This window comes from Drosophila melanogaster, chromosome 2R, assembly GCF_000001215.4.
Source record: "Drosophila melanogaster chromosome 2R".
Classification (NCBI taxonomy): Eukaryota; Metazoa; Arthropoda; class Insecta; order Diptera; family Drosophilidae; genus Drosophila; species Drosophila melanogaster.
In genome coordinates, this window is record NT_033778.4 from 23,396,737 (window position 1) to 23,412,175 (window position 15,439).

Sequence of the window (15,439 nt, forward strand, 5' to 3'; positions counted from 1 at the left end):
CCGTCTGGCAGCCTTGGCAAATTCAAAAGTTGTGCGCAAAAATGCATTTAATGTACGTTAAAGTTGAAACACATACAAGTAACAAGGAACGCGATGGCTATCAAAAATTGACTAACATTGACGGTAGGCGGTTGGTTCTAGCCATTCAAGTGCACTTCAGGCGTGGGCGGAGAGGGTGTAAATGCGGTGAGTGGTCGTCGTGTTCATTTACGCAATCCTACGTATTTCGTCCAGACGCCCTTGCTGTCGAAATAGGGCTTGTTACGGGAACAGATGATGGCCTCCCTGAAGACATCGGCATAGGAAGCGGGCATGGTCGTGTGCTTATAAAGATTGAAGAGGAACTCGTATATCTGCAAGGATTCTCATTGGTATTTTGCAGGTAATTGTAACCAGAGTGTTTCAAACCTTAGCCTCCTGATCCTTCCAAAAGACGTGATCGCACAGGTACTGCAAGCTCTCCGGGAACAGTGCCAGGCGCTGCTTGTCGTCCGTGGCCACCACATCGACGCTGCCCAACAGCACGGCACAGCCCGAGAGCACATCCACGGCTAGGATGAAGATGTCCAGCAGGTAGAGCGCCCTGTTCACCTTCTCCTTGTTGGAGGCCTCGGCCAAGAGCATTTGGATCTCCAAGAACATCTCCGCTATCCAGTTGCTGGAGTGCTCATCGCTCTCGAAAGCGTACAGAGTGGCTGCCAAGTGGCGGTAGAAGAAAGGCCGCTCCTCCGCTCGTTTCTCGTAGGCATCTATTATGGGCGTAAGCCACTTGAGAGGATTTGGAAGCTTCTCGTTGTACAAAACCAAGTAGCACCGAATGATGGTCGCCTTTTTCAGCTTGCCCACCGGCGTCTCCCACCAATTGGCTGGCGTCGTTAGACCATCAATTGCATTCGGATGCAGTGTGGCCACCACTTCCGTGTAGCGTTCGAAGAGCCTTGAGTCCAGATTCATCGAGTCCATGTAACGCTCAACAATCAGGGTGAAAACATCCAGCACCTCTGGTATGTCGCAATTGCCGGTGAAGATGTACTTGACGCTTTCCAAAAACTTTTCGAACAAACATCCTGGAAAGAAACTAAAGCTTCGGGGAATTGCTCATTAATATACAAGCGGATTGGGACACACCTTCAACAAAGTCATTTATCTGCGATTCCTTAAAGCAGTAGACAGCCACCTTCTCGGCAAAATTCTTCAGAATCTGGAGGCTCACACTGTTCGCAATCTCTGGCAGCAATGAGAAGAGCAGCAACAGATCCTCCTCGAAGCAATTGGGCTCAAAATCGATGAGGAAGTTCTCCAGGAGGCGCTTGGCGGTTCCCGAGTTGACGGCCTGATTCTTGGCAATTATGATGCAATATTTTCGCGCATCGAAGGACAAGTGGAAGAAACTGGTGAGGCAACTCCAGTCCAGCGGCGGAATTGGCTTGGGAAAATTTTTGGACAGCGATCGCAGAGCGAAAGTTACGGCATACGGTTCCGGGACGTAGTCTCCAAAGCGCGCCTGGCTCACCAGATAGTTGGTCACAGCGCGGAGCGGACTAGTGGCAAACAAGCCCACCAGTTTCCGTGGCTCCGGTTTGCCCTCGGGCAGGCGGTAGACTCCGCTGCGGAAAGCGTTAATCTCACTGTCTATGTGATGGGAAATCAAGTCTGCCGCGGCATCTCCGCACTCCGGGCGTATCTTCTGCAGTAGCTGCACCCACACCTCACCGGGCACAGTCTCCTGCTGCAGATCCACAACTTCGCGACCTCCGGCACCTCCAGCTCCCACTCCTCCACCAACGATTTCAAAGCGAAATTGTGCTGGAATGTGGCGTAAGTTCAAGGTAACTCCCGGCTCGTAGTTTCTAAGGGCAACCAGGGCGTTTCGCACCTGGGCAGCATCCGTGCCCGGCCGACTAATGGCTTGCCACAGGTGCTCCAGCGCGTCGTCCGCCAACTTCTCGTACTCCAGGGTGGGCGTCTTCAGCATTGGTACGAGGCCAAAGAGCCTGTACAGCGATTTAAGCGTCTGCGGACGCATCTCGTTGCGGAATTTACTGCCCAGCGCCTGCCAGGTGGAAGCAATGTTCACGGTGTGACTATCACACAAGGAGTATATGGCATCCAGGGCCAGGGATGTGGCCAGATCCCCCGCCTCATCGGAGGAATGATTGAGGGTGTTGCTAAGATGCGGGAGCAGCTCCGTGCCATGTAAAGTGGGTCTGTAAATGAGTAATAGTCGATTAGAAATTAATTTTGGATAGAAGTTATTTCAAAGCTACTTCTCCTGACAGATCTCCCGCATGGCATGGTTGCGTGCTATCTGCAGCTCCCAGCGCTTGTCATTGTCCGGCAGTGGTTGGGCAATCTGCTTCAGCAGGAAGGGATAGGTGCGCCTCTCCACTCGCCATAGGCGCACATAAAGGTCCACGCAGAATGTGCCGTTCTCGGTGGAAAGATTTCGAATGGTGTTCAGTATCATGGGAACATTGTCCTTCAAACAATACATTGAATAAAAAGTTGTAGAGGATTAGATGTGCCACATCTTACCTTGCACACGGCAAAGCTGGCCAGTCCTCTGAGCAGCTCCAGCTGCAGCTCCGGATTGTTCTCGTGGGCGAGCTTGAAGATGTACGTCATGAGGAAGTCGTAGGCGATGCCCTCGTTGACCTTTACGATTTGCAGTATGACCTCGTAGATCTTGAACCAGCAATCCACGGGCGGCTTCTTCGACAAGAATAGCGCGCGCAGGAAGAGGTGCAGGCGCTGGCAGAATACCGTGTTGGCCTTGACATTCAGGGCGTCCACAAAAGCGAATACATCCTGGTTGTCGGAGGCGTCGAAGGACTCCACCAGTGTGGCCAAGTCGAAGGCGATCGCAATGTCCGGGTGATAATTGCGCATGTGAGCGGGCTTCAATTGCTTGGTGGAGATCACTTCTGCCTCCTGGTCGGATCTCTCAGGGTCCAACACCTTCTCGACTATCTGATGGGCCAAGGCCAAGCCTTCTGCGGGTATGAATGCAGTCTGAGACATCCACTGAATAATTCCGTCCAGACACATGTTCAGAATGTATTCATGGCCACAGCGCTCCTGCACCACCACGAACACGATGATGCGCAGCAGATCCGCCAGGTAAAAAGGGGACAGGACGTGCAAGACGTCGGCAAGAAGAACCAGGAGCACATGGTAGTGGTCCTTCGTTTGCTCCCGCGTGGCATGGAGCACTCGGAGCAGGCACTGCAGGCTTGGGCGCGGATCGATGCCATAGTTGGCCAGCTGCTTGATGAGACACGCTTGATAGATGCCCAAATCGATGGACTGTGCGTGGTCCTCTCGCTGCAAAAAGTGGTCGATGGCCTCAATGACCAAAATGCTGGTGCACAGACAGGTGTTCGCGTTGTTGAACTTGCTCCACGCCAACAGCTCCTGCATCAGAGCACGCGCCTCCGGTTGCTTTCCACTCAGATTGAGCAGACAGGTCCAAATGGGCTTCACATCGTGCAGAGTTTGGGGATTGCAAAGCACGTAGAGAAAGACCGGTCTCAGGTACTCTATGCTGTAGTCCCGAATGCTGAGAATGTAGTTAAGATATTTGATTACGGCTTCAACTGTCCAGTATCTCATTTAGTCTCACCTTTTGTCGTAGTGCTGACAAATGCCAATGATCTTGTTCGCCACGTCGTGCATGTTGGCACTAGAGTGCTGGAGCAGCGAGATTAGCGGATGCTGCTGCGTCTTCAGGCCATACGTACACTGATAGGACTCCTGACCCTTGAGCGACGACGTCCTGCGCTTTAGGCTTAAGAGCTGCATACCCAAGATGCTCTCCGTGATGATGGCAAAGTGCATTGGACTGGAAGCAAAGGGATTATTAAGTTCTTGTCTAAGTTAGCCACTTCAAATAGGAGTGACACTTTGAGGCGTTTACAATCCCCGCAATGATTAAGATGGAACGACTGTAACGACTGTCGATTAGCGCTCACTTCCGGAGTAGCAGCTGCAAATCAGCACTCAAGGACGGAAGCCTCTTTTGCGGCGGCGGAGGTGGAGTGAATCGCTTTGCGTTTGACGAGGTAATTACAATTCACGCTCTGGCCACAAGTCGCCCGGGTTCGGCCTCTAATTGCAGGCCAATTAATATGCAATCCTTTTTGCCTGCACTTGCAACTCGACCGGACTGGCGGCTTATCAAGGTTAATTCCGGTATTACATGACCGCCTGTGCGTCCTTCGCCGCTCCGCAAACATTTCAGGTTCAATGCCGCAGACTTTTAGTGGCTCTGCATACATCAAATATTTGCCAGTCAAGGCTGCAGGATATGATAGGTGGGTGTAGCGCTGCGTGGCGGGAAATGGCTAATAGTTTTTACGGAGCCCCAGGCATAATCGCTGTTGATCCACGAGATTGACGACTGCGGATTGCGGCCAAGCGGAAACCGAGTCAATGCCAAACAACTGGGATTTTGGATCAGCTCCGGGTCATAATTCATTTGCGCATTTGCTACATGACGTGCCAAGTGCTGGGCAATTAATTTGGGGCACGCGTCCAGCGGAAATGCGAGGGATTGCGTGCGTCGACGGCCGGAAGGAGGGTCAACAATGTTGGAGGCAGGTGGCACTTGGTGGCAGGCGTTAAATGGCGCGTTAATTAACTGCCTGCACTGGGGAATCCACGCTGTTTGAGCTTCAGCTTGAGGCAAACTCTGGCTGGCTAATTTATGCACCTTAGTGGGCAATTTTGCAATTGGAATCGCTGCGCTCCACTTAGGCTGATAGACCAGCACGCCACTCGTCCTGCTGTTCCACCTCCTGCCTGCTGCAGAACTCCGTAAGTTCAAAGGTGCGCCATGTATGTGGGTCGTGGGCGGGTTCTCTGGCCAGATAGCCGTTCCGTTGTCCTCACCCCGCGTTCGCCAGCATGGAGAGCAGGCTGTTCTGCACTCCGTTGGCCTCCAGGACGCCCTCGTCCACCAGGCGCACCAGCGTCTGACAGCTCATCAGGCTGAGTTGCATGTGGTCGTGCTTGCACTGCGCCTTCAGGAACTCGATTTCCTTGATTTGGTGCTCGGGCAGCTGCTTCTCCCGGCTCTCCACCACCTTGTTGTAGATCTTCTCCAGACAGGAGGCCAGTTTGACCACCGAGCTGTGCGGCTTTATGCTGGCAAAGTCATCCATGGTGCTGAAATAGCAAACACAACTAGAAGTTAGTTGGCGTTTTTTCGAGGCTCTGCGATTTATGGTTTGTTTGGGTTCTAGGATTTGCTGGCCAAGCGGTGCGCGGCTTGTGTCCTTTCTGCTGCTCGGCTGCCACTCGAATGGAGTGGAAAATCCGAAGCAGTTTGAACATTGCCGCGTTTTCCGGCGCTTTCCACCCCCGCCACCTACATTTTCCGTGTTTACCGCTTTCTTTAAATCGGTTCGTGTTGGCTCATTTCATGCGAGGTCTGCGGATTGTGGCAGCTCAGTTGGTTGCTTGTTTTACACTCTAGTGGCTGTTTTAGCAAGGGAAATTCGAAGAATGCGTGCAAAATGAAAAGCCGGTCGCGAATTGTTTTCCTTTTGTTGATAGAGGTCAGCTGTTAGAGTGGCCAGCCATTGACTTGGGCTTTTGCAGGGTGGCAGCGCTGTGTGCTGCAACGGTTTCACTGAGTTGAATTTCCAAATTTGAATTCCTATCTTAAAGATATCTTACATAAATTATTTTTTTAAATTATTGTAATAAAAAGATTAAAAGTGGTGGATGTAGGGAAAGAAATCTTAAGCCCGCGTAGCATCAGCGTTGGAGTTAGTTTGATTTCAAATTTAAGATCAATTTTAAACTAATATACCAATTAATATTAATTTATTAGGACTTTTATTTAGTTCTTCAGTACTTTGGAAGAGTTATTACTAAAGTTTCTTTTTCGTTTGCCCTGTACCTGCAGATCTTCGCTTGATGTATGTAACATGGAGTAAGGCTGAAGGCTGGCAACAACCCGGTTGGCAGCGCTGTTGAGCAGCAACATGATTGTCGGAAATCGAAGTTATCGACAATCAGTCATCGAAGGAACGATCGCAAGGCAGCAGTGGAGTGGAAGTCAGCGTTGCAGTCAGTCGAGTTCTCAGCAGCAGTCGTTCGGTCACAAACTAAGAATACTTTATATAATTACCGCATTTAGAATTAAACTAATAATTAAATTAATAATAAACAATAATAATAAACAATCTTACATGGGGGCTCGTCCAGTCCTAAATCGGTTATATGAAGGTGCAGTTGTTTAAAGAAAAAAGACATTGTTGTGTGCGTGGGTATAGTCTTTAAAAGTTGTAAAGTTGTGGCTATATCTATTGCATTTAAAGTTGGAAAAATCAGTTGTACAGATTTTGTTTGAACACAAGTCGGTAAAAGTCGGGAAAGCTGCTAGAGAGAACTGATAAAGTTGAAATTGTCGTGTGCGTGGATTTAGTCTTTAAAGTTGTAAAGTTATGGCTACGTCTACTGCATTGAAAGTTGAAAAAATCGATTGAACTCATACAGACTCAAGTCGTTTTGCTGTTGTGGAATTTAAAACAATTAAATTGCAAAGGTGGTGAAATTCGTTTCTAACGAAAATCAAAATTTGTCTTTTAACCGGTGGCGCCGTCTGCAAAATCGACTACCGTCGCGCCGTTAGAACATTGTCGTTGTTTGCTGGTGTTAGTGCCTTGTCGCGGAATGTTCACACGTACACCACCTACAAATAAAAAACTTAACACCGACCAAATACAAGCAATTCTAGAGAACGAAAGCGAGGACGAAAGCAGAAAAGAAAAAATGAACGAAGAAGATCAAAAGTTGGCGCCTGTAGGAGAAGCAGAGGCAGAGAAGCAGAATAAAGACGCTAGTGCTAAAGTCGAAGAGAAATTTGAACAAATGATGAATACTCTAACCCAGAGCATGTTGGCAAAATCTAAACAAGAGGGGCAAGTAATTATCGCTGCAGAAAAATTTGAAAAAGTTGTAAGTGACTGTGATGGCAAATCAATTCCTATTAAAAAATGGTTTGAAATTTTTGAGAAAAATGCCGAGGCATATGAACTTTCGGAGAAACAAAAATATGTTCAAGCCAGAAGTAAGATGATTGGATCAGCAGAACTTTTCTTAGAATCTGAATGTGTCAGTGGATACACTGAACTCAAAGAGTTACTAATTGAAGAATTTTCAGGCAGCTATAATAGCGCCGTTATTCACAAAAAGTTGCAAGACAGGAAGAAGAAGAGGGAGGAAACTCTACACGACTATTTGTTACAAATGAAGAAAATAGCAGCCTTAGGTGAAGTTGAAACAGTTGCTTTGATAACTCATATCGTAAACGGCCTCGACATTAAAAAGGAGTATAAGGGTGCTATGCTCCGTTGTAAAACTCTTAAGGAATTAAAGCAAGAATTCGAAATCTACGAGAGTCTGAATATTGTTGACAAGCCGAATATTCAACCAAAACCAAAGCAAATTACACAAGGTGTAAAAGCAGATCACTGCTTCAACTGTGGTTCGAGGGAACACAAACGAAAGGATTGTACACTTCCTACCAAATGTTTCAGCTGTAATCAAGAGGGCCATATCTCAAGCAAGTGTCCGGAAAAAGTAAACAGCATGCGCATTCACGTTGATAGTGCACGAACAAAGCCAGTAATCATAAATGGGATTATCATCAACTGTCTGGTGGACACAGGATCAGATGTGACCATAATTAAAGAAGCTATATTCAAGAAGATGAAAGATGTTGATTTAAACCGCACTGCAACAGTATTGCGAGGTTTGGGAAATGCCTCAACACAGCCGATTGGATGCTTCAGAGCATTAATCAAGACCGACCAGGTGGAAGCAAGCCACAACGTTTTAGTCGTCCACGATTCTAAATTCAGTTGCGATGGAATAGTGGGACACGATTTTATCAGCAAGTTTCGTCTTATCTGTAGTGCAGAAGGCTATACTTTTCTTGACCCGGAAGCAGATAAAAAACAAGCGGTTGAGTATTCCCAAATGTTTAATATTTGTGAAGAATCTTCTTTTACAGTTGCACCACAATACCGAGAAGACGTTGAACGCATGATAGAGAGAACATACGAAACACCACCCAAGCAGATAAAGCAATGTCCAGTCGAACTCAAAATTATTCCTGATGGCGTGATTAAACCCTTTCGCCATGGACACACCCGACTATCTGAAGAAGAAGCTATAGCTGTAAAGAAGCAGGTAGAGGAATGGGTCGAGCAGTCAATCGTCCGTAAATCTACATCAAATGTTGCCAGTCGCATAGTCGTTGTCAAGAAAAAGGATGGGACCCTACGCGTTTGCGTGGACTATAGAAAATTGAACACCATGGTTCTGATGGATTGTTTTCCGGTACCCATAATGGAGGAGGTGCTTGAAAAACTGCAGAGTGCCAAATGGTTTACAACCATGGACTTACAGAACGGATTTTTTCATGTGGCCGTAGAAGAAGCCAGCAAGCCGTACACAGCATTTGTTACCCGAGAAGGCTTATTCGAGTTTAACAAAGCGCCCTTTGGTTTTAAGAATTCCCCAGCAGCGTTTATACGGTTCGTTCAATTTATTTTTCAAGAACTAATCAATTCCAATATAATGCAGCTATATATGGATGACATAATTGTATATGCCGCTACCCCAGAAGAATGCATGGAAAAGACGGAAATGGTACTTAAGAGAGCTGCAGAATTTGGTCTAAAAATAAAATGGAAGAAGTGCAACTTTATGCAGAGGCGAATTCATTTCCTGGGACATATTATCGAAGGTGGACAAATATGCCCTGGAAAAGAGAAAACATCAGCAGTGAATTCCTTTGGAACACCTCAGAATGTAAAAGCCGTCCAAGGATTTCTGGGTCTCACAGGATTCTTCAGAAAATTCATACCTGGATACGCCCAAATTGCGAGACCACTGACGGACCTATTAAAAAAAGATGCCATTTTCAACATTGGACCAGTAGAGCAGCAGTCGGTGAATAAGCTGAAAGAGATTCTGGTAAACGAACCAGTATTGAGGATCTACTCACGAGAAGCAGAAACCGAACTTCATACAGATGCCTCTAAGGACGGGTTAGGAGCCGTTTTATTGCAGAAGTTCGAAGGCAGTTTTCACCCAGTCTGCTTTTGGAGCAGAAAAACTACAAAAGCCGAATCAAATCGTCATAGTTACTACCTTGAAGTAAAAGCCGCATACTTAGCTCTGAAAAAGTTCAGACACTATTTATTGGGAGTCCCTTTCAAGCTCGTCACGGACTGTGTCGCATTTAAACAGACAACAAAAAAAGCAGATGTCCCAAGAGAAGTTGGCCCATGGATTCTCTATATGCAGGATTTTAATTTTCAACCCGAACATCGTGCAGGAGAAAGAATGAGACACGTTGATTTTTTAAGCCGCCATCCCCAAGCATGCATGATGATAACATCCGAGTTGACAGCACGTATTAAAAAGTCGCAGCAGAACGATGATTCAATTAGAGCAATCCTGGAAATTCTAAAAGATCGTCTATTCCAACCCTACAAGCTAAAAGGTGGCCTGTTGTATAGTATGGTCAATGGCAATGAACTACTGGTTGTCCCTGCACTAATGGAGAGGGAGGTGATTCAAAGCGCACATGAAGTTGGCCATTTGTCGTTGCAAAAGACGATGCATAGCATACAGCAGCAATTTTTTATTCCTCATTTGGAATACAAGGTAAAAAAGCTAATTTCTAACTGTATAAAATGTATCATCCACAGCAAAAAGTTGGGAAAGCAGGAGGGATATCTAAATTGCATAGATAAAGGAGACGCACCGTTGCACACACTACACATCGATCATTTGGGGCCAATGGATTCATCGGCCAAACAGTATAAATACATTCTGGCAACAGTCGATGCGTTTTCAAAGTTTGTCTGGTTATTCCCAACCAAATCAACCGGACAGGAAGAAGTGGTCAAGAGGCTGACCGACTGGTCAAACATTTTTGGTTTCCCTAAGCGAATTGTTAGCGACAAAGGAACGGCCTTTACGAGTGGTGCGTTCGAACAATTTATGAGCAGCCATAACGTGGAACACGTCTGCACAACTACTGGAGTGGCCAGAGGCAACGGCCAGATAGAACGAGTAAATCGTTTAATTTTGGCAATAATATCAAAGCTGTCTTCAGACGAACCGTCGAAGTGGTACAAATATGTGCCTGAGGTACAAAAGGCGATCAACTGTCACGTGCATTCATCACTGAAGCTGTCACCATTTGAGGTCATGTTTGGCACCAAGATGTACACCCGAGTTGAGGATCGGTTACTGGAACTGCTCCAAGAAGAAGTGGTCTGTCAATTCAACGAGGACCGCTATGAGATGAGACAGCTGGTAAAACGCAACATCGAGCAGGCGCAGAAGGACTACAAGCGCAATTACGACAAAAAGCGCCGAGCTGAATACAAATACAAAGCAGGTGATCTGGTTGCAATTAAAAGGACCCAATTTGTAGCTGGCCGCAAGATGGCAAGCGGGTATTTAGGTCCATACGAAGTCACAGGGGTCAAAGACAATGGCAGATATGACGTTAAAAAAGCAGCAAACGTCGAAGGACCCAATGTCACATCCACCAGCTGTGACAACATGAAGTTGTGGAAGCACATAGCCGAAAATGCAGACCTATTGTCATCCGGGTCGGATGATGATGATCAGGAGGGCCGAATGTAACATGGAGTAAGGCTGAAGGCTGGCAACAACCCGGTTGGCAGCGCTGTTGAGCAGCAACATGATTGTCGGAAATCGAAGTTATCGACAATCAGTCATCGAAGGAACGATCGCAAGGCAGCAGTGGAGTGGAAGTCAGCGTTGCAGTCAGTCGAGTTCTCAGCAGCAGTCGTTCGGTCACAAACTAAGAATACTTTATATAATTACCGCATTTAGAATTAAACTAATAATTAAATTAATAATAAACAATAATAATAAACAATCTTACATGTATATAGTTTTGGTCGTTTATAATAATTTGCGTAGTGGCAATTAAAATGCCAACAACTCAAGGAATGCGTAAATCTACCTTAACTGCGCGTAATTAAAAGAATTGTTAAACTAAATCCGTATTGCAATAGAATTTTGCCATTGTCCAGGAAACCATTCGCTCCAATTGGATTTCATTAGCTTCGCTTGGCAGCCTCTGCAAACTCGAAGTACGCAAGTTATCATTCGGATAATGGACTTCTCTGGCCGAGGAAACAGAGATTTTGTGCCCGGCACCGAGTTGACCCGTTGAGATATTTACGGCATGCCCTGTTAAGCCACTACAAGCTCATCATTTCGCCTCGCTACTCCTGCGGAGCTTTTCCTTCCCAGGATTTGCCAGCAGCTGATAGCCAGGAGCCTTGTTTTCTCGCCGGCTGCCTTTTCAGTTAATTGACTTTATGCATTTTTGCCAACTCGCCCCGCCGTAAAATGAAATTAATTATGCCGCCGTTGCAGCTATAAAAATGTTGCCAGTCCGAAAGGAGCATCATAAATGAGGCTTCCACAAGGAAAACTCCGCGAAAGTGTTACAGCGAGCTCCGAGTCTCCGAGTTTAAACTGCAATCATTCATGGCCGCGAATCCTCGCAGCCACGCGCACAAAAAGCGGCGAAGACAAAGGTTAAGTCCAAGACGGGCCAACATTACTTCCGCTTCCTGACCCGAACTCCGCATTTTCGGCAGCTCCTTTTGCTCCACCTGCTGCCACCCACTTTTCGCCCTGGGGATTTATGATTTTATTACCGAAAGGCATTGCACAACGGAAACGGAAACACTTTTTGCCCCACGATTTCGGCGCGTTTTTCAGCGTAACTCGAGTCCAGAGTTTATTTTCTCAGCAAAAGCTGTTGCAATTCAATCGTTTCGGTGGCCGCAGCCTTAAATTATTCGGCTCCGATTTAAATCACTGTCTTTTGCGCCCGCAGGGATTTTGTGGTTTGGTTTTGCGGTTTATCGCGAGGCTCTCCCTAATTTTCATCGGCTGCTTTTGAACACAGCATTCAATACAATATTCCAATGAAAATATGGCACATTAAATGCCATTTCAATCACAGGGAGCAAAGGAAGCACCTGTTTGCAGCCAGGACCTGTTGACAGAGTTCTCAGAACTTGCGATTAACTTGAGCTCAAGAGGTTTACGACTTTCAGTTACCGCCACGAATTATTGGGCTGTACATTGGGCTAAACCCCACCTCTCATTCAGGGAAATACAGGTTCCCAGAACACCCTTTAGTTTGGGTTATTTACGTTTGAACATAAAATATTTAAAGTGCCTTGGGCGATGAATATCGAAGGGGGCAATACCCTTAAATGAGCTTGCAAGTGAAGGTTACACTCTAAAATAGTTCTAAAGTTGTAACGCTGAAAGTTAAATATATGTATTGTGCAAGAATTTCTTGCATACCTCAAAATTTTTAAATGGCATTTGAAGTAAATTAGAAATGGTATTTCCTGAAATCAAATCAAATGGTGTAAGAATTCTATATCATTTTCTATGCATGAATATTGATAGAAACAGTCTATGCTTACTTACTTACCTTTTCAGCGAATATAATGTTAATGTAATGAAATTCCTTTATTCGCTGCAGTTTAAATTCCCATTTCTCTGCCTGAAAGTTTAATTATTTTGCTTTGCGGTGGGACCACATACATACATCCCCAGGATATAACTCGCGCTTACAACTGAATGTTGACATTTGTAGCTCGGTGTCGACTTCCGCGGAGAGCAGAGGCGGAGGAGGAGGCGGAGGCGGAGGATCCTATGCCCGCACAGCACGTGGCAAGCCGAATTTGCATATGCCCAGAAAGGACAGGTGTTCAGCCCGTTTGGATCAGGACACGCCTACGGAGCCACCGCCATTCGCCAGCTGTCGCAATGGCCGCAATCACATTGCTTCAATTAAATGGAGTCAACTCATTAATAATGCAGACAGCGCATATTTGGCTGCCATGTACAATGTACTTGTATGAACTTGGCTGCCACGTTTGCTTGCCAGTTTTGCCGCTTAGGTTAGGGGAAACTTTAATCAAAAGCGGCGACTCAAAGTTCGGTATTGCTTCCATTTTGGAGCTGGCGCACAAGGTCCTGTTGGATTTATGAATATTTATGCTCTGGCAGTTATGCACTCGATCTGCGTAAACCGGGCCACTGAATATTTATAGCTGCCGCAGTTAGTTACCTGGCGATTGAGCTGAATAGCAAGCATACGCACCGTTGTCCCGGCAACGATTTCCTCATGGCTTTCAACTTCCAATCTCGTTCAATCTACTCCTAATGTGCATAGCCAAGTTTATTTTTAAGATGATTACGGAAATAACTAATTGTAAACAAGACGAGAAGCGTTTCCTTGCCCGGAAAGTATGCCAAATATAAATGAATTCCATTGCAGTAAATTCGATTGTATTATATCTTTATTCAATTGAAAATGATTCATTTACCTTCAATTAAATATGGTCTTTAGTCGAGGTAACAAAATCCAACCATATGAAAAGGCAAATTGATTCTCTCTAATTAAGCAGAGTGGCGAAATAAAGAATGAATCCATATGGCTGGGAAATTCGATTCCCTTGCAACTTAAAGCTCACAGCTCAATTTGGAGTGCGGTCCTCGTCTCGACGGCAAATTACACAAATTTTATGTTGCCTACCTTTGGGCGCTCAAAAGGCAACTTAATAAGCACAAGTGTGTGCGGTTTCCCAGTACGTCTGTGTGTGTGTGTGTGTGTGTGTGGGCGAGCACATTTGTTGAATGATTTAACCTGCCACCTATTCATTCGTTCTGGTGGCCCACGTAAATTGTAGACAAAATAAAATACAAAAGAACCTTTTCAATTCTCCACTAACGCTTTTCTTTGTGCCGAACTCTAAATTAGGAAAATGTTTAAATGTACCTCGGCCAGCCGGTGTGTGTGTGTGTATGTGTGTGGGGGTAAACATAATTTGTGCGGCACGTGCGTTAAATTTAATGAGGCAACCGCGACCAACCCGAGTCGAGCTCGATTTCGGACGCCTTTGACCCCGGGCTCTTGGTTTTTCAACGCTCCGTTTCTTCGGGGTCCTTGGAAAAAAAAGAGCAGCGAAAATCGCAGAAAACGTCCTGTTGATTTTGGGCCACCACACATAAAAAACCAACTATGTGTGTCTATATGCATAACATTATAGGCCATATATCCGGGGGGCATTTTGGCTTTTAAAGAAATTTAAGTTATGTGCGTTGCTTCCTGGCTCGTGCTGCTGCAAAGTTGGCAAGGATATTACTTATGATTAAAGTGATTCACGAGCTAATTGGAAATACGGTTTTCAGGTGGATTCAGCTAAAAAATTTATGTATTCACGCTTGCTGCTTTTGGCAAATTAGCATTGTAAAGTAAAGCTTTAAAAGCTGTCCAAAAGTAGAAGAAGTCCAAGAAACTTTAAGAAAATTAATAGTGATAATACACTTTATTTGATGTTGCGTCATTCCTGCGACTTGGAAATTATGTTCAGTTCTTTGAGAAGCCCACTGAAACAATTTCTGATTAGCCTTTAATGCGCTCTGCCTAGAGGAACAGCTTTTGAAACCCAAATTGAAGTCCATCCCAATAGGCTTTGTCTAATCCGGAAAAAGCCGAGATATTAAAAATTCTCATTCATGTTTTATGAACAGCAACAATGGCTTGTTTCCTCCTGTTTTCATTTAATTTAACGTGTCCTGTTCACACAGCTCAGCTCACAGCCAGAGCTCAAAATGCAGGCGACTCCAGGACGAGCCTGTTGCACACTCATGTGGCCACCATCGGATGGGCATTATGAGGGCCCTAGTACAGCGACTAACGGCCAATAAATTCTCGGCCAGGCAGTAATTAAGAAATTTAAATGGCAGCAACTAAACCACCGGCCGAAACCTAAACAAACTGACCCCCATGACCGACGCCCTGCCCCTTAAAGTGATGACTTTTCGAGGGTTAAGAGCATAAAAGCCCGTCGAGTATTTAAGCACACTCACACAATGCAAACTACTATAGAACATATAGTGTCGTGCATTCGTTTAGGTGCGAGCCACACACTTTGTGCCCCACACGCCATCTAAATTTGGGGCAGCCGAGTGCCTGCGGTTGCAGAGTGTGAAATATTTTGCTGCCCCACACTTAGTGTGTGTGTGTGTGTGCCATATCTTGTCTGGGGTCTGGATCTTTCACATACTCATACATTTCCTAAATAAACAGCAGGTCCCTGTGCCTTTCCAGCGAATTTCCACATTTCCTGGCTGCGAAATGCGGTGGTTCCCCTTTTCGATTCATTTGCCTGCATTATGTTGCGGCACTTGATTTAATGGCGCCAGTCATGACCCTTTTAATCGCCGACCAACCAAGCAGGAAAGATTTGAATTCCATTCTCGTCGGTTAATCACCAAGTAAACACTAGACAACCAGGAGTTGAGTGCTCTGACCAACGTTATAATTGACGGATAA

General features: G+C 45.8%; 1 protein-coding gene across 1 annotated transcript, besides 1 other annotated feature; it reads right to left on the minus strand.

Moving 5' to 3' along the window:
• Nucleotides 1-33: 33 nt before the first annotated feature.
• CG3520 (uncharacterized protein) lies at nt 34-5,573 on the minus strand. The gene is made up of 8 exons (NM_137948.2): nt 5,373-5,573; nt 4,891-5,166; nt 3,623-3,841; nt 2,536-3,559; nt 2,268-2,479; nt 1,129-2,207; nt 409-1,067; nt 34-353 (listed from the first exon to the last, which is right to left on the minus strand). The coding sequence occupies exons 2-8, from the start codon at nt 5,160-5,162 to the stop codon at nt 204-206; spliced, it is 3,615 nt and encodes a 1,204-aa protein (NP_611792.1). The 5' UTR covers nt 5,163-5,166; nt 5,373-5,573; the 3' UTR covers nt 34-203.
• Nucleotides 5,574-5,927: 354 nt separating this feature from the next.
• Nucleotides 5,928-10,946: a mobile genetic element.
• The last annotated feature ends 4,493 nt before the right edge of the window (nt 10,947-15,439 follow it).